Source organism: Sus scrofa, chromosome 17, assembly GCF_000003025.6.
Source record: "Sus scrofa isolate TJ Tabasco breed Duroc chromosome 17, Sscrofa11.1, whole genome shotgun sequence".
Taxonomy (NCBI): Eukaryota; Metazoa; Chordata; class Mammalia; order Artiodactyla; family Suidae; genus Sus; species Sus scrofa.
In genome coordinates this window covers 55109372-55137102 of record NC_010459.5, presented here as the reverse complement: position 1 = coordinate 55137102, position 27731 = coordinate 55109372, and the positions used below count along the sequence as shown (strand labels likewise).

Genomic DNA, 27731 nt, shown 5'->3' with positions numbered 1-27731 from the left:
TACATTAATTTTTAAATGGAAAAGCCTGTTATTCTAGAGGAATCTGAGTGTCCATGTAAACACCCAAGATCCCAAACGAGTCTATCCTGTTGCAGTGGGATTGGACTCTGATCGCTTCTTCCTTCATGCTGTAAACATCATCACTTGACATCTCCCAGAACTAGAATGTAGGAGGTTGTGTGGCTGTTCTCTGTCGGTGGAAAATCAAGTAATAAGATCTAAATGGTGAGGGTTATTTGTCATTTGCTGCTACACAAGGGCTGCTGAAGTACTCTGCTAGCTAAACTTTTTTTTCCCCCAAAGATAAAAGGATCCTTCTAGCGTTTTCTTGTTTTCAAATTGCTCACGGATGCTGGCATCACCTGGATATCCACTTCCATTCTTCCTGGCGTTTCCTCACCCTGACGCTGGAGGTACTTTCCATCAGTCCTGTTACAGGTGCCAAACCCTGTACACCCTTGGCGGTTCCCATTAACACTCTGGCAAAACATAATCAGAGCTCAGTAATCCGAGTCACCTGCCATAATAAGATATGTCAAGGCAGGCTCCTGACAAACAAGAGCAAAACAAAAGGTACTTCGGGTCCAAAATAATGAGCAATAATAATCCTGTCGTGGAATTTCCCCGATTTTCACTCCGATGGAATTAGCCAAGTTATATCACGCAAGAACGCATAGAATGGAATAGCTATGTGATGACGTCATTTTAAAAGTTGATTATGATTCACTTAACAATGGTACATACATGGGACCAATGGAATTTTTCAAAATCAATCGATGGTGTTCATTAGCCAGCTTGACTTGACTCTGGACCAGATAGTTACACCTCGATCTTCCAAAATTAATAGTAATAAGAATATTAATAATAATATAGCAGCTAAAACTTACTACTGAGTATTTACTATGTAAAAAATATTGTTCAGGAATTGCCGTTGTGGCTCAGCGGGTTGCAAACCCCAACTAGTATCCATGAGGATGTGGGTTCGATCCTGGCCTCACTCAGTGGGTTAAGGATTTGGCGTTGCCGTGAGCTGAGGTGTAGGTCACAGACAACGCTTGGATCCCTCATTGCTGTGTCTGTGGCATAGGTACAGCCCTAAAAAGCAATATATATATATATATATACACACAAACATACGTACACACACATACGTACACACACACACATATTTCAAAATATTAACTCATTTAATCAATTTCTCCATTTTTATGTGGAGATGATCTATTATTTTAAAGAGGGCACATCTTCCACATACAGATCTCAACTTCCCCAGACCTTTTGAAAAAAGAAAAAATGAAATAAAATGTCCCTTTACACATAAGGTTTGTAGTTAAGTGCAGTCACCAGAACCACAGAATCAGCCAAACTGAACAAGTATAACTATAACACATAAGGCATTTAATCTGACTATTTGGCAATAAATTATTTGACAATTATTTATTGAGCACCTTGACTAATTTGAACATAGTTATGATAGGATGGCGTAGGCACAGGTAGTTATGGAAGTCCTAATAAAGGATCACAGGTAGAGAGGAAAATCTAGGGGACTTTGGGAGATCACCGTAGTTAAAAAATTGCTCAAAAAAGCCATCAGAAGGAGGCAAGCTTGCTTGACTAGTGGAGGAGTGAGAATGGCCTCGGGTCACTGGGTGGGGGATGGGATGAGGTCTGCATTCAGATTCAGACCAAGGGCAGGAGTTTGAGGACCGCCCTTCTGCTGATTTGAATGCACACCTAACCAGACACCAGGAAGGAGCTACTACTCCCAAAAGGAAGAGGAGGTCTTTTCCAACTCCCACTCCCCTTGAATGATAAAACTGTAGCCCACCGGATCCTCGGGCAGAGCTTCCTTGTTTGCCCGCTTGCATCTCTCACAAGCGTCCTATCTTAATAAATCTATTTCTGGCCCATCACTTTGTCTCTTGCTGGATTCCTTTTGGGCGGAGACATGAAGAGCCTGAATCTCAGTGAGTCCAGACTCTAATTTAAAACCATGGGTTCAAGTCCCAATCTGGGTTTAGGCTGGGTTTGAGTCCCACTTTGTGTTCTGGCTAGGTTCAGGCCGTTAGTGCTGTCAGTTTCAGTAAAGAAGGGGACATGACAGTCTTCTGCCTTTAGGGACCTGGCCTGAGGCAAGCTAGAACTCAAGTTACAAGATAAAACTGCAATGTTATAATGACATTTGAGAGCCGCTATCATTAGTCCCATTTTACAGATGAGGTCAAGGTGAACTAACTGGGTAATATGCAGCAAAGTCGATTCAAAGTCTGGCTTAAACTCTAAGAAATGAGTTTGCTCACATAGAGTGGGAAATAGTACTTAACAAATTGTATTTTGAGATACAAGATATCTGGCAGGCACACAGTAGCTCCTCCATAAATTATAATTTGTAGTAAGAGTAAAATGACTCATAAACTTGAGTGTATAGCCTATGGTTTTCATCTCCTTAGAAGTGGAGGTGATCTTTTCACAAGCTCTCCCCATGTCACTGCATTTTTCAGGCTTTGAGATACATTTTTTCAAAGTACAATTTTATCCTAGATAATTTCCCAACAGGGTGAATCATCAAGCATTTACATGGACCAAATGGATGTTTGTGAAGATAGTGATTGATGGTGCTTTACCAGATATTTCAAATATATCATCTTAACCTTCCTGAGACATAGGTATAGTAAACCTCAATTTTATCAATGAAGAAACTAGGCTCAGAGAGGTTAGGTAACCTGCCTAAAGCCACACAGCTAGGGAGGAGTAGAGTCCTGCCTTCCACCCCAAGCGGTTGAGACCCAAGCTATAATTTTCATCTCACAGAATGGCTTCCTCTATGACAGGCAAATAAAACCCTCCAGAATTTAACCACAACCTCTTCCTAAGAAAACAAAGAATGGTATTGATAGAATCTTTCTCTTTTCACTTGGAAATGAGGAAATTGTCAATAACCAATTGCCTATTATGGGCTTATTGGATGCAGGCCAAAGTCAATGACTCTGTGTCACATGTCTAGGAGAGACAACAAGGGGACCATGTAATTTCAAGGAGGTTTTTGTCTAATTAGGCAGAGACAAGTGTAACAGAGATTTATGACTTGCATTATTTGAAAGCCCAATCCCTGTTAACTCTTAATAATGTTAACAATAAATGTTTTATTTTCATTTATTTATTTTTTGTCTTTTTGCCATTTCTTGGGCCACTCCCGCAGCATATGGAGGTTCCCAGGCCAGGGGTCCAATCGGAGCTGTAGCCACCGGCCTACGCCAGAGCCACAGCAATGCAGGATCCAAGCCGCGTCTGCAACCTACACCACAGCTCACGGCAACGCGGGAACCTTAACCAGCTGAGCAAGGCCAGGGATCGAACCGGCAACCTCATGGTTCCTAGTCGGATTCGTTAACCACTGCGCCACGATGGGAACTCCAACAATAAATGTTTTAGGGCCTTTACTATATGCCAGGGCCTTCCAATGCTTTGTCATCCTCAGAAAAGCCCTACTGGGTAGGTACCTTGTTATCAGCACTTTGAGAAGGGGAAACTAAGCCTTTCAGAGATACAAGTCAATTACTGCTGGTTGATCTGGCTCCTGAGGGGCTGCATGGGATTTGACCAGCATTTCTTTGCTACTCCTTTGGCTTTATTCAACTATATAGCTTCCTAACTCAAAATTAAAATATTCGTTGCACACTAGACATTTATGTTGCCTCTGTTGTATGTAGTGTGCAAAACCCAAGGCATGCAATTCACTGTTATGGGTAATATTTCCTGAGCCTTTTACCCTGCTAAGAACTCTAGATGTTCTTTTTCCCAGCAACCCCGTAAGGCTGCCTCTTTTCATTACTCCTATTTCCAGGAGACTTGATTTTTATTGTGCGGTTGGTTCTGACACCTTTTAGTCCACAGATGTGAAAAGTCCTCCCAGGTTCCACAATCAGAAAGTGGATGTGGACACACAGGCAAGTTCAGCCAGAGCTTTGAAGCACAAAGCTGTGTCTTAACATCTGATGCATTTGAGCGTTTGTCTTTCAGCACAGAGAAATCAGCCGGTTGCCCCCTTTGGGACCCTCAACCTCACCCTCAACTCTCTCTCTCTCTCTCTCTCTCTCTCTCTCTCTCTCTCTCTCACACACACACACACACACACGCTTTTATCGTCCGTGGTTGCTTGGTGTGAGGGCTGGAGTATAATTTTCCATTCAGGACTTGGTAAGATTTCCCAGAACCAAACAGAGGGCCCGGGCCTGTCTGGGTAAGGATGGAGGGCATTTACGAGGCGCTTCGAGATCTCTCATTAGTAATTCCCAGCAACTCCCTGTCCCAGTGACTCACAGAGGCCAAGTCATGAGCGAGGGAGGCCATGTGGGGAAGAGTGAGTCTCTGGGACCAGCTCAAAGTAGTCATTTTGCATTTGGCTGCACCTCGTCACCCGTGGGTATGTGTTGATGGCCACACAGTTTCAAAGAGCCGGTACTGCCTTCCTCTGCAATCCAGACTTCCTCCGCTGGACACGAGAAAAGAGTTTCCCTGAAATAGGACTTTTCTTGCTGGCTATGAGGAGACTGATGATTGCCTGTACTTTTAAGCATCTCCTTGGAGTTTATGAAGCAACGTGGAGCGAAACCCATGTGAAAACCTAGCAAATCTGAAACTATTTTCCTTTCTGCTTGGGTACACCTGCAGAAAGAGGGAGGAAAGAGAAAACAAGGGGGGTGGGTGGGAAATAACTCAGTGGCTGACATAGCAGTAGACTTAACATTTCTTGAGCACTTATTATGCGCCAGGCACCGTGCCAGAAGCAAGGCACAAGAGGTGCACTGAAGGGCTCTTCTGCTTGGGGCTGTTTATGGATTAAACCATCACCAGCACATCAAACAACACGTGCCTCTCACAGCCTCACACCTACTGGTCCCACACATCTTCCCATTTAAGGAATCTCTCCAACATTCGGAGAGATTCCTGGCTTAATCATAGGTGATATAAGATAGCGTGTTGTATGTGGATGCACATAGTAAGGGCTAGAATCAGGAAATCTGGGTCTGACTCCCATACCAGCCCACAATGAGGGCTGTGACATAGGGCAACTTATTTCTCTCTCTAAATTTCAACTTTATTCTTTCTTTTTTTTTTGACATTAGGCTGAAGTGGGAAATTCTGCATGAAATGTCTAGCTTAGTGCCTGGCTTATCACAGGCCCTAGAAAGCTTACATTTATATACTATGCAACATATGGTATATAATGCTATGTAACAATGATATACAAGAGCTAGTACATATTACATATAGTATATAATCTATAGCATATGCTATATCATACATATTACATAGGTATATAGAGATACCTATATAGATATGATACATCACATACAAATTGTATTCATGTATTACATATACTTTCAAAATATATTTTACTTTTATTAACATTGACAGCCATTAACCTTTAATCAAGACAACTCTGAAATGACAGAGTTCACACTGGACTGCAAAAGGTTCTCAAGGAACGAGCTAAAAGTTTACAATCAACTGGCCAGGGAAGGATTTAACAGGAGGGTGAAAAATAAAGCAGTCACGTGACTGAAAACCTTCCGAGGAAACAGAACTTCGCTCACCTCCCTGACTCCTGGTAGTTCTTGGATGGGAGCAGAATGGCAAAACATGAATCACTCTAAAACAGCAAAAACCTCCAACTTCTCTTCCTCACTTAGGACAGAGTTCTACTCTCGCCAGCCACGAGGACTCTAAGAAGAGTGTGTGTGTGTGTGTGTGTGTGTGTGTGTGTGTCTGTGTGTGTGTCTGTGTGTGTTTGTACTCCCGCCGCCTCCAGGCACTTGCTTAAGATGGACTTTGTCGGGGTGGGTGGGGATGGGGCGGGCAGCAGTTCGATGCTGCAGGTGCCCATCTTTTGCTCCAGGTGGTCGGTATCCAAAAGGAGGGACCGGGCAGATAGGCGCGGACGAAGTGGCGCGTCCTCACCTGCGAGCCGAGCTTTCCCCGCTCATTCCCTGACCAGCTAGAGAGGAAACGACCCTCAGGTGGAATGCTGACTACGGACTGTTGTAGGCGCTTTACCTGCATGCATTCATTCATTCATTCATTCACCTATTCCTTCATTCAGAACCAGCAAGAGGGAGCGGCTAGGCAGGAAATTCTCCAAACCCAGCCGGTCCTCTTGGCCCCGGTGAAGACCCGAAGGTTAACTCCCCTCTTCGGGGGCTGTTCACTAAGTCTCAAACCCTCCCCACCTTGGGAGGTGCAGAAAGGCAACCTTCCTCCAAAAAAACAAAAGTTCCGTCCGGACTGGCAAAAACTGGTTTCAGGAGGCGCGCGGGCTCCCAGGCCCCCGGCAGGCGCCGGCACCCTCCGGGGGGCCGCACTCGGAGACCTCGCCCGCCCGGCAGCGCGATTGTGCAAGCGCGGGGCTGCAGCAGCGGCCGCCGCTGCCGGCTGCTGGCCGCCGGGGGAGGGCGGGGAGGCGCGATCGGCGCACACCCGGTGAACTCCGGCGAGCGTGCCTTCCCCGGGGTTATCTCCGGGGTGGAGTCCGCGGCGTTCCCGCCCGGAGAGCGGCGCACCGGTCACCCGAGGCCTGGGCGCCCTCGCTCACCTCGCTGACTCCATCCTATCCCCCGCCCCGGGTCCTGCGTCCCTCCAGGCCTGGCCAGCCGCAACCCACTCCGCCCCACTTAGCGTGCTCATTGGCCACCCAGGGCCTGCCCTGACTCCATAAATACATGGTCCCCGGCATGGAGCAGGGAGAGGGACAGGAGGAAAGCGCGGCGCCGGCAGCATCTCCTCTACCCTCTTAGACGCCTCCACTTCGCGGCTCCAGATTTGGAAGTCAGACTTGCAACCTACAGGCGGACTCGCCTCCTTTCCTTTCCTCTTCCAAGAGACATCCGACTCCCTGGGGCGCTCCTCAGCCCCCGGGGCCAGCGCTCGGCGAGCATCGCTCCGTGAGGCCGCCGCGCGGTGCAGCGTTGAGCATCCTCGCCGAGGTCTTTTTTGCTGTCTGTCCCTCTTCTGCCCTCTCCATCACACCTGCTGCTCCTTTGGCCTCTCTTTCCCAGAACTGTCAAGCCCCCAAAGCTCGCCGGGCTCCTTTTTAGCAACCTCACTCTTCCCAGTCCCTGCACGATCCCTAGCGCCTGGTGTACCTGCTGCCATGAGCTCCCCCATCAGCAAGAGCGGCTCCCTTGCAGCTTTACTACAGCAGCTGCGCAGCCTGGGGCAGCCCCCCAGACCCGTGACATCTACGGCTTGCGTGCCCCGACGGTCGAAGGAGGTGCCTCTCTGCCCAATGGAGCAACCCGGCGAGACGCAAGACGCGGCCGCCCTGCCGGGTCCCACCAGGTGGCCACTGCTGGGCAGCCTGCTGGAGATTCTCTGGAAAGGGGGGCTCAAGAAACAGCACGATACGCTGGTAAATGCCTCGTCGCACCCCAAGTCCCTCCCGCTCCCTGCCTTGTTCTCCACATCCTCCCCGAAGCGTGGAGCTGGGGCGCGCGGTGCACGGTGCGCTCAGGGGTCCCAGCTCCAGCGGTCCCAGCTCCAGCGGTCCCCGGCCCCCCGGGAGGAAGGAGGCGGGAGGAGGGAGAAGCGCTCTCCTGACCGCAGGGGATGCGCCCTGACCTCGCACCTGCCCGGCTCGCTGCAGGCGGAGTACCACAGGAAGTATGGCAAGATTTTCCGCATGAAGTTGGGTTCCTTCGACTCCGTGCACCTGGGCTCGCCGTGCCTGCTGGAAGCGCTCTACCGCACCGAGAGCGCGCACCCCCAGCGGCTGGAGATCAAACCGTGGAAGGCCTATCGCGACTATCGCGAGGAGGGCTATGGGCTGCTGATCCTGTGAGTCCAAGAGGCAGGATGGGGGCTGATTGAAAATTGCGCTTGAAAATGGGGAAGGGGCCGGGAATTAGGGTTCTCTGGAGTTGAGCTCTTGTGATGCAGGCGAACGCAGAAGCCACTACCTGCTGTTGTCACGGGCTTTTGCATGGACTAGAGGGGGTTCAGGAATAGCTGTGTTGCGCATCCAACACTGGTTTTCTCTCCCTGGCACCTGGACTGGGCCAGGCCTTTCCATCAAAACGCAATAAAAGAAAATAAAAATTATTACAAATTGTGGTGTCCAGACTCTCGGCAGGATGAAGTTCTGAAGGTAACATGCCAGGCAAACGTGTTATACACACAAAATTAACCCCTAAACTTCTGTGAACCCCTCTTGGAAGTTCAAATGCCAGACGTTAACTCCTTTTGCTTTTGACAAGGACCTTCCCTTGTAAAGGAGACTGGGGGAGTTAGGACATAGACCACCTTGGGAAGCTGGCGTGAGATGGGGTGTGGTGGAGGTTACATTTTAGGAGGGAGAAATCCTATGATAGGATATGATTCCTTGGCGTCTCAGTTGTTAGCATGGAACAAGCTAGCACTTTTTACCCCCAAGCTGTAATGCCTAAGAGCTGTATTTTTCAGGATGTAATTATTAGAATTAAAAATCATATTAAGGCATGGTGCATCACGGTCTGTGTTGTCAGCTCTAGGGCAAGTGCAAAAGGATTCACGATGAGAACGGGCTTTTTACAATTCCAGGGAATCTCTGATTATATGTTACTGGAAGACAACGGCAAAATTCTAAATTCGATGTTCTGTGAATGTGCTTTTCAACCCAATTCAATAGATTGAAAGATGAAAGGTTTTTTTTCCCTCAAACTGATCTGAGTGGCTGGGGAGGTAGGTGTTGAGATGCCCACTCTTACTGCTGGGATCTGAGGCCACTGGCCTCCCCATCCAACCCCAGTAAGTGCACCTGAAAAGCCCTGAACCCAAATTATCTGGGCTTCACTTTTCTGGTGCAATCTTAGGCTGGAAGAAAAGGTGCTTATTCATCACATTGTCAAACCAACCCCAAATATTCCAATGCTAATCATCTCTGGGCATTTCTTGGCTTGATTCTGTGTTCATTTGATTATATAGTTTATGCAGTCGCGGAGCTGGCGGTCCCTCTGCTTCTTCATTCTTTTCCTTTCCGTTTGTTCTAAATATACTTCTGCTTCTCTCCCAGGGAAGGAGAAGACTGGCAGAGGGTCAGGAGTGCCTTTCAAAAGAAACTAATGAAACCCATGGAAGTTATGAAGCTGGACAACAAAATCAATGAGGTTTGCAGACGGGGGTTAGCTTTCCCGGTTCTCTTGGGGATGGAGGGATGTTAGTGGCGCTTCAAGTCACAGCGACAAAGTGCAGGGAAAAAAGGAGGCATTTTGGGTGATTCAGAAGCCTTTCTCTTCTCATTCCTCTCCACATCCTCCTCGCCCAAACCCTTATTCCTCCCTCTTTTTTTTTTTTTTTTTTTTTTTTTGGCTTTTGTCCTTTTAGGGCCGCACCCACAGCATATGGAGGTTCCCAGGTTAGGGGTCTAATTGGAGCTGTAGTCACCTACCTATGCCACAGCCACAGCAACACTGGATCCTTAACCCATGGAGCAAGGTCAGGGATCGAACCTGCAACCTCATGGTTTCTAGTTGGATTCATTTCTGCTGCACCGTGACGGGAACTCCTCCTCCCTCCTTTGCTTTCTGTTAAAGTAATATCATGATGAGTCTAGGAGCCTAGACTTTGACATTCTGCAACCTTGGGTTTGAACATCCGCTTCCCACCCCTTAGCTATGGAATCTGACTGTATCATTTAACTCTCTCAGTTTTCCAGTCTCTCAACTACACGTAACCATTCCTACTCCCTAGGTTTACTATGAGGATTAAATGCGATAATGCGATAAAAATTCCTCAGTGATGACATTAGAGCTGGGTTTTGCAGGATGAGTAGGAGTATGCAAGCCAGAGAAGGTAGAGAAAGGCGTTCAGGTAGAGAGATTAGCCTGCTGAAAATATGGAGGCATGAGATGGTGTGTTCAGAGAACAGTATGTTCAGTGCAGATGAACTAAAGCTTTGTCTGAAATGGTGCAGGGCAGAGTGCAGGTCTTGATAATACTTTTGTGCCATGCTAAGGTACTTAGGCATTATCCCTTAGCCAGCAGGGGACCAAAGGGGGAGAGATATAGGCTTATGGTGACCTTTTTTTCCTTCCGTTCACTCTGGCTGTTTATTTTGAACTGGTCCCACATAGGATCTTACAGGTGAAAGATTGCAAACCGAGAAGCCTCCAAGGGCCAGGTGATTCATATAAATGTATAAGGCAGGCCCAGTAAGGAGTTTAGCAAACAGAACTCTTTCCAGAGGGGACAGCTGCCCAGGTCTGGCCAATGCTTGCCACGTGGCAATGCAGACCCAGTGTCCACAGACCTAGTAAGTATTACTAGGTTGATGACTAGTGGAAAAGTCATGTGTTCATGTGACATCTCTGGCTTTTTTTGGATGGTAACAAATTCAAAGTGCTTTTCAATGTGCTGTGTGGACAAATTAACATGCCTATTAGTTCCATCGGAGAATTCTGTCGTCGCATATACCCTGGTCTAGACCCCAGCATGGCCCCTTATCTGTGATGTGTCCGAGAGAGAGAGTGCCTTCGTCACTCTGTGAGCCCCAGTGTTTTCACCTGTTACCCAGGAAATGGGGAAAATGACAGAGCTCCTGACCTCCCGAGGTTGTTTCTAGGATCAGCTAAGGTAATACACTTCCGACAGCGCTTGGTTCTACACCAACCTCATTAAATTCAAAGCATTCATCATCTAAAACCCTGGTGGAAACTAGGGACCTTACAAGACCTGCCCAAGGTGACAGAGCTCTTTAGTGAAGGAGCTTACGTCCAGAATTTACAGGTTTCCCGGCTCTCAGCTCAGCACCCTTCATACCACACTATCCAAGAAGGAAATGTTTGCCGGCCCAGCTGTGGAGGTGGCAAGTCTCAAGACGGCCAGAGGCCTTGAGATGTTGTGCCCACGGGGACCCTGGCTGCTTTGTGGTTTAGTCTCCATTCTGATTAGAAGAAATGTTTTCCTTTTCTTAAATTTAGATCAAAAGCTGAAACTTAAGCTTCAGGGAGGCTGCTGGGAGAGCTCAGGAAGTAACCCAGGACAAGGGTGGTGGGGCAGAGATGAACTTCCAAGTGCAAATATATAATTAGTGATGATTCAGAATGAATAACCTTATGGGCAGTGAATGTACAAAGTAGCAAAACCTGCAGCCAGCTTACTGAGCTTGGAATTTGTGTTTTCCTTCAGTGACCGACGGGGGTCTTTTGTGATTTTTTTCTTTTAAGGTCTTGGCTGATTTTATGAGTAGAATAGATGAGCTCTGTGACGAGAGAGGCTGCATTGAAGACTTATACAGCGAGCTGAACAAATGGTCATTCGAAAGTAAGTTGCCCTTACCATTTTGGTCATTTGATTTTGAAGGGATTTTGCAAACAATTGTGGCTCTGTCCACAGCTCCTCAGTAATCATATACTATTGTTGACCAGGAAAGGCCATTGCAGCCCTCTTAATGCTTTCAGGTACTTGAGTGATGCTTTACACTCTGGATTGTTTATGTAGGCATTCAACAAACATTGACTGAATACCTGCTATGTGCCAGGCACCGTGCTGGGGACACAGCAGTAAAGGTAACAGGCAACATCCTTGATCGCATGGAGCTCAGATGGGGTGACAATCAATAAATAAACATATTTTAACATACACTCTGGCAAAGAGTAAGGGAGTCATGAAAGAAGATAGGTTCCCAGATGAGAGACCTTTGCTTGGGAAGGAGACACTTGAGGTGAGGCCTAAGGAAGGCAAGAAGCAGGCCACCCAGTATTTGTGGGAAGGCTGGACAGAGACAGGAAGTGCAAATGCCCTGGGGTAGAAGCTTGAAGGATGTCTCTGACGAACTCCAAGGATGCTGTGTGAGTGGATTATAAGGAGAGGGGGAAGAGGAGGTGAGAAGATTAAGCCAAGGCCTGAAGGTCCCTGTAGGAACTTTTACTTCGAGTCAGATGTTGAGCCATGGAAGATTCCAAAGAGAAGGGAGCTTAATCGCTGTCCTTAAGGACCACGCTGGGCACAGAAAACAGCCCTGCCTTGATGTGCTCACCGCCCAGTGGGGATGGAGGCAGGGGAACAGGGCAGTTTCAGTAGAATAGTGAGCACTTGACTCCTGGGGTCCAAGGCTGGGGGAGAACCTGGGAGGGCTGCTTAGCTGAGTGCAGTCAGCAGCTGCTCCAGGGAGGGGGTACCATCTCAGCCAAGAGCTCAAGGACGAGTAGGAGTTTGCCAGGTGAAAGCGAAAGAAGGCAGAATGTTCCAGGCAGAAGGAACAGATGTTGAGTGCCAAGCAGGGAGTTCGAATGACTGGAGCATGTCATGGGCAGAGGATGGCCAAGGCTTATCAATCTGTGTTGACCAGGGAGGACCAACAGCTTTGAGCCCAGAGTCCTTGCTTTTAGCAGGAAGGTGGCCTGGGCTGATTCGCAGGAAGAATCTCACTTGGCTGCTCATGTGAGGGATTAGAGAGGGTGCCCCAGGATGGAGGTTCCTGTTCTGACCTGTCTCCCCATCAGATCAACCTCTTTTAAAGCCATGGACACATTAAGCGTTCCTGTCATGGCTCAGTGGAGACGAATCAGACTAGCATCCATGAGGAGGCAGGTTCGATCCCTGGCCTTGCTTAGAGGGCTAAGGATCTGGTGTTGCTGTGAGCTGTGGTGTAGGCCAGCAGTTACATTCCAATTCACCTCCTAGCCTGGGAACTTCCATATGCCGCAGGTGCGGCCCTAAAAAAAAAAAAGTTGTGGACACATTACACATTTAACATTGAAAGTTGGCACCTTAGAAAGCTCCGTGCCAATAAGAAATCCACAGAAGGTGTCAAGGGAAAAGGAGCAAAAACAAGGAATGATTATAGAGGAGAAAGAAAAGTCTGTGTTTTGGAAATTGTCCACTGGAAATACCCAAATTAAGGAGTATCAAATGCATTCCTTTGCAAGTCAAAGGAAACCTGACCATGGCGGTTTGCAAATTACTGTCCAGCATCACGCGAAGTCTCGAGGAAGCCAGTCCACAGCTGGTACTCAGTGAGGTCCCTGAGGACCTGAGCCTGTTGCCTCTTCCTCCTCATCCACCCTGGCCTCACCTCTGCATCCTAGGCAAAAGCACGAAGGGAAGAGGGAAGAGCTAAGCCAGCTGTACTTCTCTCCTTTATCAAGAAAGCCAAAATGTTTTCCTTGGGTCTCCTTGGCCAGATGTAGGTCCTGTGGCTCTTCCGGCTGCTACAGGAAGCCTGGAAAATCGAGGAACAGAACTGTCTTAGATTAACCCTGATTTGTTGCCTCTGGATTGATATACTGACCACCTAAATAAAAGCAGGGTTCTCCTAGGGAAGGAATGGGAGCGAGTGAGTATTGGGGAGGCCATTAACAATGTGTGACACCCTGGGTAAACTCTGAGAAAAGCACCACATTGCCGGAGAGGTTCATTCATGTATAAAAATGGCTGCATCTTCACAGTGCCTTTTCTTTCTTTCTTTCTTCCTTGTGTGTGTGTGTGTGTGTGTGTTAGGGCTGCACCCTTGGAGGCATATGGAGTTTCCCAGGCTAGGGGTCAAATCAGAGCTGTAGCCACTGGCCTACGCCAAGGCCATGCCAGATCCCAGATCCGAGCTGTGTCTTTGAGCTACACACCGGATCCTTCACCCACTGAGCGAGGCCAGGGATCGAACCTGCATCCTCATGGATACTCGTCAGATTCGTTTCCGCTGAGCCACGATGGGAACACCAACAGTGCCCCTTCTGATCAGGAGGCTCTGAGTCATTGGACCCGGAGATCGTTTCTCACAGATGTTTGCTTTTTCTCTGTTCTACGAAAAGACCTTACTTTTATGAAACAGACTCAAGCCTCTCGCAGCCCGCTGATCATAGACTCCGATGCTGCTGTGTATGGTAACCGTGCGTCTTATTTTCAATGACAGGCATCTGCCTTGTGCTCTATGAGAAGAGATTTGGGCTCCTTCAGAAGGATGCAGGGGAGGAAGCCTTGAACTTCATCACGGCCATCAAAACAGTAAGGGTCTCCTTGTTCCCAAAGAGCGGTTTTCCTTACTAAGCACTTACAGAACTTAACAAACGTGCAGCACAGTGTCCCCACGAGTGCCACCCACACGTATTTTTCTTACAATAGTTAAGTGTTCAATTTTAACATGTGTTTTCATGAATGAAAGCATCTATGCACTTATAATAGAGAAGCATGTTAAATCATGGTCAGACAAGGTGAAAGTATTTTCTATTAAAGGTCAGTTGATTAAAATACTGTTTTTAGGAGTTCCTACTGTGGCACAACAGGATCAGCAGCGTCTCTGGAATCCTGGGACCTAGGTTCGATCCCTGGCCCAGCACAGTGGGTTAAGGATCTGGCATTGCCGCAGCTTCAGCAAACACCCGTAGGCTGCAACTGCGACTTGGATCTGATTGCTGCTCTGGGAACTCCCTGTGCCGTGGGGCAGCCAAAACAGAAAAGAAAACAAAACAAAACTGGTCTCTGAGGTTAAAATGGAAAAACCTCAAAAAAAAAAAAAAAAACCCCAAAAACAAAACTATTGTTAAGAGAGTCTGAAAATTTTCTTTTTCTTGTTTTTTTGTCTTTTTTTTTTTTTTTTTTTTTTTTTTTGGCATTTCTTGGGCCGCTCCCGTGGCATATGGAGGTTCCCAGGCTAGGGAAAATCGGAGCTGTAGCCACCAGCCTATGCCAGAGCCACAGCATCGCAGGATCCAAGCCGCGTCTGCAACCTACACCACAGCTCACGGCAACGCCGGATCGTTAACCCACTGAGCAAGGGCAGGGATCGAACCCACAACCTCATGGTTCCTAGTCGGATTCGTTAACCACTGCGCCACGACGGGAACTCCCTGAAAATTTTCATATTAAAAATATCTGGATTGTTTAGGTGTATGTGGCGATAGCAGACACTGTGAAACTGGTTTTAAGAATGGCCAAGGTTTGGAAATGAAGGGAAATTGAAGTGGATTTGAGATTTATAGCATTCCTTTCTTACTTGTTGATGTTGAGATCGTAAGATGAGATTTTTTAATTCAACACACCCAGTGGAAGAGCCTCCCAAAGATGATTATCATATGTCATCGGAAGGTCCGGGAGGGACCTGGAGCCCCGGGGGGAGGGGGGTCCTTGACGTTCCGACCTTCGGGGGAGCAAAGGGCGCGGTTGCTCCGAAAGCCTCTCTTGCAGAGCAGGAGTCGTCTTTGGGAGGAAGAAGGGCCGACAGGGCGCTTGTGTCCCCACAGATGATGAGCACGTTCGGGAAGATGATGGTCACCCCCGTCGAGCTGCACAAGAACCTCAACACCAAGGTCTGGCAGGCCCACACGCTGGCCTGGGACACCATCTTCAAGTCAGGTAGTGTGGCCACAGGCGCCCAGCAGCCCTGTCCCCGAGCTGTGCCCGGAAGGTCAGGAGGATCTTCTGTCTTTGGATGGCGTTGCTCCCCCTGATTCTTTTGGGCTTGGCAGACTCAGGAGTTCGGGGATCGCCCCGTGCAGGTGAATTCTCAGGAAAAGGCAGGAGGTAGTTTTCTGGCGTCCTCTTTGGGAGCCGGGAGTGGTCGAAAGCAAGAGCCTTGGCGTCAGAGGATCCCACTTAACGTGACTGCAGACCAGCCTTAGCATCAGTAGGCAGCTTGTTAGCAATCAGACTTCCAGACCCACCCCGGAACCTTTGAATCAGAATCTGCATTTTATTTTATTTTTTTGTCTTTTTGCCTTTTCTAGGGCCACTCCTGTGGAGGTTCCCAGGCTAGGGGTTGAATCGGAGCTGTAGCTGCCAACCTACGCCAGAGCCACAGCAACACAGGATCCGAGCTGCGTCTGCAACCTACACCACAGCTCACGGCAACACCGGATCCTTAACCCACTGAGCAAGGCCAGGGATCGAACCCGCAACCCCTTGGTTCCTAGTCGGATTCGTTAACCACTGAGCCACGATGGGAACTCTAGAATCTGCATTTTACAAAGATGCCCAGGGGATTCGTGAGAAGCCCTGCTCATGTGGGCGGGCACTGGCCCATCCTTGTCCATTAAACGAGGCAGTATTACTGTATGGAACAAATGGTCAAGGTGTGAAATGGCCAGAAAAGGCCCTTTGCGTGCTGCAAGGAGAATAGCACCCAGAATTCCCCTTCGTTCTTTTCCTCATCCGAATTTGCAACTGACTTCCTCTCCCTTTCCCTCTTCCCCAACAGTCAAATCTTGTATCGACCACCGGTTAGAGAAATATGCTGAGCAGCCCAGCGCGGATTTTCTGTGTGATATTTATCACCACAATCAGCTTTCCAAGAAGGAATTGTATGCGTCTGTGACAGAACTCCAGCTGGCTGCGATAGAAACGGTAAGAGTGGCCCCGGCCTTCGTGCACCCGTCAGTGGGCTGTGAGGTCTTTTCGATGATGCATTTGACGTGGTCATCCAACTCGCCCATTCCACAAGGATTGACTGAGCATTAGCTTCGCAAAAATAAAAAGTCTCCCGTGAGTCTGTGGGGACCCAGTGCACAGCCTTGGTGCTTAAACAAATGATAGAAAAATTCTTGCAACTATAGCTATCTGATCCCTGGCCCAGGAACTCCGTATGCCATGGGGCAGTCGAAGAGGGAAAAAAGAGAGAGAGGGAGAGAGAGAGAAAGAAAAATTCATGTGTTCTAGAGATGTAAAAAAATCCAGAGCAGGATATCAGCGCCATGACAAATGTGCAAGCTGCTATAGGAATTCAGAAACAGGAACACTTTACACCACAGCGAGGTCGATAATCTAGGTTTTTAACTATTGGATATATTTTAGGTAGTTGTGCATATTAGCCTGAAATGCCATAGTTCGCTGTGGTTGTTATTGAGTCTAAAAATATTGGAATCCTCTCAGCTAGCCCAATAATATTTTTTTCTGCTTAAAATTGTTAGCAGAGGGAGTGTGGGGAAACTTGCATTCAATTTAAATGAACAGCTCATTTTAAATACCACAATTCTGTCTGCAATATCCTTCTCGTAGGTACACAGTGTAGCCAAACACCAAGCACAAATGCTGATAAACATTTAGGTGGGTTTCATCACCTTTGGTGCGTTTTTTTGAGCTCTTATTGAGTGATGAAGTTAATATTCCTCACAGGCCCAACACCTGCTACACCTGTCACCTCGAAGAAGAATGTACACCAGCTCATTTCTGTGCCGTATTTCCCCAGTTCTATAATGTTTCTGGTCTGAACAAAAAATAGGGTTTTCTGCAGCAGGGAATAGAAAGATTCTAACTTCTCCTCATGCTCCAGAAGGCTGTCAAAAGTGGGAATTATGGGAGTTCCCTGGAGGCCTAGTGATTAAGGATCTGGCCTTGTCACTGCTGTGATGAGAGTTCGATCCCTGGCCCGGAACTTCTGCATGCTGGAGGCACAGCCAAAAAAAACCTGGGAACTTATGTCAACTCATTTACTTATTAAATCCCTGAGCGGCTCCTTAGAGTGACAAAACCAAAGCTTTCCCCCTTATGCTTTTTTTCAATTGGAATGTGGGCTCCATGACAGTGATGACTGGGTTTTGTCCCCTGCCGCATTCCTAGGGTGTAGAATAGCTGTTGGCCCATAGTAGGTGCTCAAGAAATACTTGTTCAATAAATGAAAGAATTTAGGCACTATTGGGTGTCTGCTCTGTGCACTGTTCCAGGTGCTTAAGACAGCATCATGAACCTCTCCCCCTCGTGGAACTTGAATGGTCATGGGGAATGGTCAATGCAATAGAATCATTTCAGACAGTGCTCCAGGACAGGCAGGAAGCTGCCAGGGTAAAGTAATAGAGAGATAGGGGAGGTGGTCCCTTTCTGAGGATGTCATCCTGGAACTGACCCTGGAATCAGGGGCAGGAGCCAGCCAAGGGAAAATCTGGTGGAAAAGGACTCCATGTAGAGGAAACAGCACATGCAAAGGCCCTGGGGCAGAAAGAGGGGTGGACCGGGGTACATGTGGTCAGAGTTGACACTGGGGAAGTTGATGGGACCTGTTAACCAGGAGCCTTAGGAAGGTGTTCAGGTTTATTACACCTGTGATGGGAAGCTCTTGCTGTGTTTCAAACAAGGGAGTAACTTGATCAAATTGATGCTCTGTAAAGTTGGGCTCTGGCTGGAGGATGCAGGATGGACTGGCAGAGAGAGGAAGGAAGCAGGAAGGCCAGCCATGAGCTAGGTCTGCTCCGCAGAGGTCAAGCGGGATACTTGGTGCCCAAGAAGTTTTTCAGGCCATTTCCCCTTCATTCAGCCTCACAGGCCAGGGCCGTCTTACAAGGCTTTGGTGAAAGCTACAGTTATCTGCCTTTTGGAAACTCTGTTTAGTACTTGCGGTAAGGGACCCACTGATACAGTTCAAATCTGTTTCTTTTTTAGTCCTGGCTATTCTGAAAGTCACATTTGGAAAATCAGAGAAATTTGAAAGTGGATCTCATTTGGTGGCTACGCCCTCTTCCTGTTTTGTCAATTGGACTCTTGTAAGAATGACATCCAGGTTTATTTGCAGCTGAGGCTGCCAGCCCTCTGACATGAAGAAGGCTGCTTGGAGGCATCTTCTTCCAAAAATAATAAATACCATGGGCACCAAAGTGTCCTGCACTTTGCTCATTTCTGTGCGTGGCACATAGCACTTAGCAAAAGCGTCTTCATGTCTGCAGAGAGAGGACACAATGACCATTTTGATGGGAATATTTGGCTTACATTAGCCAAAAATAGGCCTAAAAAACAAATATATAAGACGACCAGTGGTGAATATCATGAAGCTAAAAGCTGCACTGCTTATTTCTGCCAATTTTTTTTTTTTAATTCTCCTTGCCTTTGGAAAGGAAATAAAGGATGTCACTTAAAAGACCTTGAGTCAAAAAAAAAAAGTGTAGGAGTTCCTGTCGTGGTACAGTGGTTAACGAATCTGACTAGGAACCATGAGGTTGTGGGTTCAATCCCTGGCCTTGCTCAGTGGGTTGGGGATCCAGCGTTGCCGTGAGCTGTGTTGTAGGTCACAGACGTGGCTCGGATCCCGCGTTGCTGTGGCTGTGGTGTAGGCCGGCAGCTACATCTCCGATTGAACCCCTAGCCTGGGAACCTCCATAGGCCATATGCCGCAGGTGCAGCCCTAGAAAAGACAGAAGAAAAAAAAAAGAGACCATGAGTCTTTGTCAGAAATTATGGCTGTTTCCTTAAAATATTAAACTTGATCCTAGAATTTCTTATTTGGGCAGTGGCCCTCTCCTATCAGGGCCCTTTGCTTGAGCCTGAAACCCTGGGTATAAATAATGCCTTTTTATTTTGTGGTACCGTCGGAGGGTGTGGCCAAAAAACCCCCACAACTTTCTTTTTAAATCCAGAAATGCAATTTCTTGTGCATCAGCACTAAAAATTTTTTTTTAACACAATTTTTATCAGCAACTCCTAAGGTCTCTGTCTGACTCTCCTGGGTCAATTTCCACATTATCGTTATTTTGTGTGTGTGTTTTTAGGGCCACATCCGAGGCATATGGAGGTTCCCAGGCTAGGGGTCGAATTGGAACTACAGCTGCTGGCCTACACCACAGCCACAGCAACACCAGATCCGAGCTGCATCTGCAACATAACACCACAGCTCACAGCAACGCTGGATCCTTAACCCACTGAGTGAGGCCAGTGATCGAACCCACATCCTCATGGATGCTAGTCGGGTTCATTAACCACTGAGCCACAATGAGAACTCCTAATTTTTTTACATTAAGCCGTTTAAACTTATTTTTTATTTTGAGATAATTATAGATTCACATGCAGTTCTTGGGAAAAAATAAGGGTGGATTCCTAGAATCCTTCACCCAGGTTCCCCCCAGTGGTAAAGTCTTGCAAACCATGAAATGTTATCAGGACCTGAAAATTGATATTATTGCAATCGTGGCTATCTGATTTTCGTTTCACTGGTTTTCCATACCCTCCCTTGTGTTAAGTTTTTGTACCAAGGTGTATTTTGTGTCCTAATGCAGCTGAGGATTGGAAGAATTCTACTTTGGTTCCTTCAGGAAAGAAGTATTATTAATCAATGTGTTTTGTAAACTAAATCTGTCTTTTCATCTATGGTCTTTGTTTGAGGCACAGCCAACAAGGATAAGTGCAAAAGCCTCAATAATGTATATCTGCAGAACAAGGTGGAAGGCACTGCCTTTGGTGTAGATCATACTGGTTTTAAGGCAGTTTCCTGGCAGAAAAACTCAAGTTCATGTCCATTGGGTTTTCAGACAGCAAACAGCTTAATGTGGATCCTCTACAATTTATCCCGTAATCCCCACGTGCAACAAAAGCTGCTGAAGGAAATTCAGAGTGTACTGCCTGAGAATCAGATGCCGCGGGCGGAGGATTTGAGGAATATGCCGTATTTAAAAGCCTGTCTGAAAGAATCCATGAGGTAAGAACACGTGCCGCAGCCAATATGCATATCTCAGAAAGCTGTCCTCTTCAGGACACAATAAGGGGTCCCCCTTCTGCAGACAAGCTCCCATGGTTGATTCATAAACATTTATCAAACTGCAAAAAAAGGGGGGCCTCAAACCCTATTCTGTTCTTATTATTCATTTCCTGAATCATTTGGGCAGATTCTATTAAATCTGGGAAAGCCATAGTCTTCCCCTTCAAATTGATGATAATTATAATAATACTCTAATGGATGCTATAAGCAATAATTAAGATGAGGGGCATGATTGAATGATATGAGATGAAAGCTCAGCAAGGCACCATATTATTATATAAGACAGAGACATCTTTGTTTTTGAGCCTCTATATAAAATGTTCTCTGAGGAATTCCAGTTGTGGTTCAGTGGTAACAAACCTGACTAGTATCCATGAGGATGCAGGATCGATCCCTGGCCTTGCTCAGTGGGTTAAGGATCTGGCATTGTCATGAGCTGTGGTGTAGGTCACAGGTGCGGCTCAGATCTGGCATTGCTGTGGCTGTGGTGTAGGCTGGCAGCTGTAGCTTGCATTTGAACCCTAGCCTGGGAATCTCCATATGCCGCAGGTCCGGCCTTAAAAACCAACAAACAAAAAAGTGTTTTTTGAAAATTCTTTTTCTGGAAAAACAAAACTCACAACATTTTAGGATTAGAAGGGAATGGCTTTGCCTTCATAAAGGGTGGATGGAAGAAACCTAAAGCAAACAACAAGCTTGAGGGCAAAGCTTGAAAAACATACCCATTGGAAGTCTAGGCTGAAATGGCAAAACCACTACCCACAGCTTTGAAGCAAGCTTGTGCTTGGGGATATAAATGACATGATAACACAAGGAATAAAAGCGCGAGGTGTAAATACTGGGAAGAAAGAGACAGAACTTCTTTCTGAAGAGGTGGGATCATGTTCCCATTATTTATTTACCCAGAAGCAATTGCTTATTTAACCAGAAGCTGCATTCTCCAGAGCTTGGTCGGCGCTCATCTTAACAGCTCTGATGTTGTGTTTTCAGGCTTACACCGAGCGTGCCATTTACCACACGGACTCTTGACAAGGCCATGGTTCTGGGGGAGTATGCTTTACCCAAAGGAGTAAGTAGCATTTGTACAGTCTGTACCTTACAGAGCTTTGAAAGGTACCCTTCCCACATACCCATCAGATCTCCCTCTACGTTTGTACTGGGAGAGCATTCATTTTGGAAATATGTAGGTTGCAGTGTGTAGTTGCTATGTTGCCTAATATAGTATTAGGAATAATGGGGACAGAGAGACTGGATTCAAGTATAGCCTTGAGTGAGTGACATAACCTCCGTGAGCCTCAGCTTTCTTATCTGGAAAATGGGAATATTAATACCACCTACCGCATGGGATTGTGGTGAGAAGGTGATGCAGAATTGTAAAGGTCTTGACCTGCTTATTCCCTGGCACATTTCAAGCACTCAATACATGTTGGCATAAATTGGTGGGTTACTTTCACATGCGTAAGGTGATTGCGGTTGAAAATGTTGCTAGTCAAACGTTTTCTTCCGCTTACTACGTGCTTTGTGTGTCTGCTATGTTTTTAGACCGTGTTGATGCTAAACACGTATGTGTTGGGAACCAATGAAGAAAATTTTGAAGATTCAAGTCAGTTTAGGCCCGAACGATGGCTTCAAGAGAAGAAAAAGATCAACCCTTTTGCCCACCTTCCGTTTGGCGTTGGGAAGAGAATGTGCATTGGTCGCCGATTAGCCGAGCTGCAGCTCCACTTGGCTCTGTGCTGGGTAAGACCCTGACCAGATCTGTGCTGCTGTGTTCTGGGCTCTTCCTCAAGGTGGGAGAGAAGGAGGAATTCTGCTTTTTTGTTCTTCTGTTTTCTAGATCATCCGCAAATATGCCATCGTAGCCACAGACAGCGAGCCTGTCGGAATGCTTCACCTGGGCATCCTGGTACCCAACCGGCAGCTCCCCATCGCATTCTGCCAGCGATAGGAGGCCTCAGGTGAGCATCTGGGGCACAGAAAATGGCCATTGGCCATTCTCTCCCCACTGCTGACTCACTGGGTGACCTTGAGCAGTTGCTTAGCCTTTCTGCCTTCGTTTTTCTTTTTCCATTTATAAAACGGGGACCAAAATTGTGTCCATCCAGACAGTTGATGTGAATGCAAAATACTCAGCCCAGAGCCTGACATCACCTAAGTGCTCCAAATGCAGGCTGCTGTAATGGTTTTTGCTGTCGAGGTTGGGGCAGGGGCAAACTTTTTCTGTAAAGGACCAGTTGGCAAATAAATATTTTAGGCTTTTAGGTCTCCCTCGTGTCCACGTAACTCCACCTGGGTACAGCCTCACACAATTGGCCACTGACTAGGGGTGGCTGGTGTATTAGTTTTCTATTGCTGCCATAACAAATTCCTAAAAAACAACTACTTAGAAATTACTAAAACTTGTGTTAAATGACACATTATTATCTTAACCATTCAGTAGGTCGGAAATCCAGCACCACGCTAGAATCACAGTGTGTCAGTTGGCAGAGCTGTGTTCCTTCCAGGAGCTCTAGGGAAGAGTCTCTTTCCTTGCAAATTTCTCTTGTTGGCAGAAGTTCGTTTCCTATGATTGTAGGACTGAGGTTCCTGTTTTCTTGTGTCCGCTGAGAGCTATTCTCAGCTTCTAGAGGCCACTGCATCCCTAGGTTCAAGACCTCCTCCTCCATCTTCGAAGCCACCAAAGAGAGTTGAGGTCCTCTCCAGGCTTCAAATCCCACCTCCTTCTGTGTATCTCTTGGCCAGGATATCATTCAGAATCATCTCCCCATTTGGAGTATCTGTTGTGGCTCAGCAGAAACGAATCTAACTAGCATCCATGAGGATGCAGGTTCAATCCCTGGTTTTGCCCAGTGGGTTAAGGATCCGGTGTTGCTGTGAGCTATGGTAGAGGTTGCAGACGTGGCTTGGATCCTGCATGGATCCGTAGGCCATTGGCTACAGCTCCGATTCGACCCCTAGCCTGGGAACCTCCATATGCTGGGGGTGTGGCCCTGAAAAAAAAAAGAAGAAGAATCTCCCCATCTAAGATGCAGAAACTCAATCATGCCTGCAACATCCCCTTTGCAATGCAAAGTAACATATTCACAGGTTCTGGGGATTAGGATCCAAGCATATTTTGAGGGCCGTGATTCTGTCTACCAAGACTGTGTTCCAATAAAACTTTATTTATAAAAAGAGGAGGTAGCACATGAGCTAATAAAAACATAAAAATCCATGAGGAAATTGACTTTCCATGCAGCCAGGCCTGACCCCCAGCACCTCTGGGGATTAAGAATGGGAGCTTGGAGAAAACCCAGACCCCAGTCAGGCTGCACTGGGTACTTTAGAGCTGGCTCCAAGTATCCAAAGGCAGGAAATTGCCTACAACTGAAATGACCTCCCTTTCTTCCAGTTTAAAACTCCAGTGTCACTGCAAATGGCATTATTTCATTCTTTTTTTATGGCTAAATGTCATACTAAGTGAAGTAACACAGACAAAGACATATCATATGAAATCACTTCTATGTGGAATCTTAAAAAATGATATAAATGAATTTATTTACAAAACAGAAATGGACACGCAGACAGAGAAAACAAGCATGGTTCCCAAAGGGGAAAGAGGGAGGGATAAATTAGGAGTTTGCGATTAACAGATACACACTGCTGTATATAAAATAAGCAACGGGAGTTCCCGTCGTGGCTCAGTGGTTGACGAATACGACTAGGAATCGCGAGGTTGTGGGTTCGATCCCTGGCCTTGCTCAGTGGGTTAAGGATCCGGCGTTGCCATGAGCTGTGGTGCAGGTTGCAGATGCAGCTTGGATCCCGCGTTGCTGTGGCTTTGGTGTAAGCCGGTGGCTACAGCTCTGATTAGACCCTGGGATCCTCCATATGCTGCGGGATTGGCCCTAGAAATGACAAAAAGACAAAAACAAAAAAAAAAAAAAACCAAAATAAAATAAAATAAGCAATGAGGACTTATTGTATAGCACAGGGAACTATATTCAATATCTTGTAATAACGTATCGTGAAAAAGAATCAGAAAAGGATATGTACCTATCACATCACTGTGCTGTACTGAAACTAACACAACATTGTAGAACAACTATACTTTAATTTAAAAAATAATTCAAAAAAAAAAAAAGAGAGGGTAGTTCTTGGGCCACAGGGCCTTGGTTGACAGATCCCTGGCATGTAAGTGTGTGTATTTATCAGCCTGTATTAAATACACAGTAATGGTTTTCTGCAGTGTACCATTCACTGCCTTTTCGGACAATATGGGAATTCTCATGCTACCTTCGTAACTTTCAGCATATCCACATACCAGCTATTTAATTGCTACTAAATTATTCCTTTAAATTAACAACAATAAAGTATACTTTAGCCTTATGCCCAAGCAATAGTTTCCTTGATGAAAATGTATTATTTCGTCATTTCCCCTAATCCACAATGAAATGAACTGTTAATTAGTGAAGTCATTAAAAAGGCAGCCTGGGAAATCGCTAATGTCATCTAATGTGGAAATGGAGCATTTCCAACATACAGCTTTATAGAATTACATGTCCCTGGTAAAACTCAATCCCCATCACCTGGCCCTTTCAGCAGCCTCTCCTAGTGTTTGCCTAGAACTAGTGCTCTTTGCTAACCGCACCTTAAGGTGTATTTGCTGATAGGTGGATTATTTCTGGAAACATGCAATGAGAGATGAAATTTTTGAATGAGACCCAATGAATTCCTTCTTGAGTGTCTGGTACCATTAGGCCACTTGTCAAATTCTGAACATCCCAACAGGTTGAATCCAGGAGGATAATAAAAGAATTCCAGCTTCATTTCAAAACTCCTAGTCTTCAGCTGGGACAATGGGCACAGTTCTCCTGGTGAAACACAAGAGCCCAGAGCACTTCTGGTTTTAGCACTTAGTTTTTGCTAAAAATTCCTCTTGTTCAGTTGTACTTTTCTGATGTATAATTGGAGTATACATTATTTTCCAGGCATTTTATTACCAAGACCAAGAGCGGCAGTTTTTACCCTCCTGCAAGAATGAAGCTTTTGGCTTCTGCATGACCAGAAAGCAAACATCAAAAATCAGGACCTGAAGCAACATACACAGAACATTTAGGTTTATACCCTTCCTTCTGTACAATTGTTCCGGAAGCTGTACTGTCCATAGAGATAATGGCATTCATCAAGATTGTATCTGACTCAGGGAAAGCGGATGGAGTGTTGGAATACAAGGCGTTCTGCAAGATCCACTGCTGGCTTACACGTAACTGACGTCAGCGCCATCCTGACTTACGCAGAATTGCCTGGTTGACCTTGGTGTCTTCCACGACAGAATAGGGAGGTGAAAGTCACTAAAGGTTTCTGTCTCTGCCTTACCAGAGTCTCTGCTCGACTCTCCACTTCTTAAAAGTTTACATTTCGCAAAGCAAGACCTACTCTAGCTAGATGGTCCGGACTCGGGATAATATTGGCAATCCATTTACTGTAACTCTTTAATATAATATTTGGGAAATACTGCTTAGTAATGTCAGCAAAACTAAATGTTGGTTAAACTTATCTGATCCCGGGAGTTCCCGTCATGGCACAGTGGTTAACGAATCCGACTAGGAACCATGAGGTTGCGGGTTCGATCCCTGCCTTGCTCAGTGGGTTAAGGATCTGGCGTTGCCGTGAGCTGTGGTGTAGGTCGCAGACGTGGCTTGGATCCTGCATTGCTGTGGCTGTGGTGTAGGCCAGCAGCTACAGCTCTGATTGGACCCCTAGCCTTGGAACCTCCATGTGCCATGGGTGCGGCCCTAAAAAGACAAAAAACAAACAAACAAAAACTTATCCGATCCCTATGAAACTATGTTTTTTCCTATTTTGAAATGGAAACATGATTGGGAAATTAGAGAATGTGTTTATTTCAGGAAGTATTCTGATGACGTCAAAACCTCCCATCTGGAGTTCCTGTTGTGGCACAGGGGAAACCCATCCTACTAGGAACCATGAGGTTTCAAGTTCAATCCCTGACTGCATCAGTGGGTTAAGGATCTGGGGTTGCTGTGACCTGTGGTGTAGGCCAGCAGCTGTAGCTCTGATTCAACCCCTAGCCTGGGAACCTCCATATGCCTCGGGCACAGACCTAAAAAGCAAAAAAAAAAAAAAAAAAAAAAAAAAAAAAAAAAAAAACCACCTCCCACCTAAGATTACCTTAATGATTTACTGTGGCATCATTGTGTTCAAGGATCCTGAAATTCTTTAGCTATGGTATTGAGTCTGTTTAGTCTATGGCATTAAGGAGTGGATCAACCATTTTTAAATTGTGTGTTGTGCATGTGTATTCTAGTGGCAATTTGTTTATGTCATTTAAATACCATGTATATATGGTATTTGATTTAGGATCTGTAGTTGGGGCAATGTTCTAAAGTTCAGTCACAGCTTGAAAATATTCGGTGGCTTCCCATGCCTTAATTTTCCCAGCTGCAGAATGGGCTGGTTGTAAAGCAGGCATACATGATAGATGAACTACATAACCCATGTGACGTGGTTTGAACTCCTTGGGAAAATATGATTTCATAAATGGGAAATGTGTATAGATTTATGCACTACTTGTAAAACTGTCTTAAAAATCGTGTTTACGTTCAGTTTATTTGCGCATGTTTTTACTACTCATTTTCCTGAAAGCATACTATATATTTCTGTATATTTGGTAAGGATTTCCCTTTTAGGTTATATTTCTAGACTACTTCAGAAGTGTACATTTGTATCTTTATATTTGAATAAATATGTATATATATATCGCTAAAATAGAAATGTGCTTTCTCCCTGTTGTGAAATTCTTTTTAGAGTTATAAACCCACGTGTTGTCAGATTTCATCCATGTATCTTCTTTGAATTCTCTGAGAGTAAGAATAAAAGTTTTAAAATATGTGACAGATGTTTCGCCTTCACTGCATTTGTTACAACCAACGTTAAAAATTCAAACTTTGGGTGTTCCCGTCGTGCCAGAGCAGAAACGAATCTGACTACCCATGAGGACACAGGTTTGATTCCTGGCTTCACTCCATGGATTAAGGATCCGGTGTTGCCGTGAGCTGTGGTGTAGGTCGCAAACACCGCTCAGATCTGGCGTTGCTGTGACTGTGGTGTCGGCTGGCAGCTGCAGCTTGGATTCGATCCCTAGCCTGGGAACCTCCATATGCTGAGAGTGTAGCCCTAAAAAGACAAAAACAAAACACAAAAAAACCCCAAACTTTGTCTCACTGGAAAATTTCTCCTATGGCTATTTTACAATATAATATTGCAATATTTTTGGCAGTTTTACCAAAAGACGATCATTTGAAGGGTA

General features: G+C 46.1%; 1 protein-coding gene across 1 annotated transcript; it reads left to right on the top strand.

Moving 5' to 3' along the window:
• CYP24A1 (cytochrome P450, family 24, subfamily A, polypeptide 1) lies at positions 6775 to 26557 on the top strand. Its single transcript, NM_214075.2, is given in 12 exon segments — positions 6775 to 7408; positions 7643 to 7833; positions 9047 to 9140; positions 11199 to 11295; positions 13883 to 13974; positions 15210 to 15321; positions 16163 to 16308; positions 20193 to 20359; positions 21410 to 21488; positions 21962 to 22159; positions 22257 to 22377; positions 25390 to 26557. Coding segments are annotated over 11 exon segments (1545 nt in total). The 5' UTR covers positions 6775 to 7150; the 3' UTR covers positions 22368 to 22377; positions 25390 to 26557.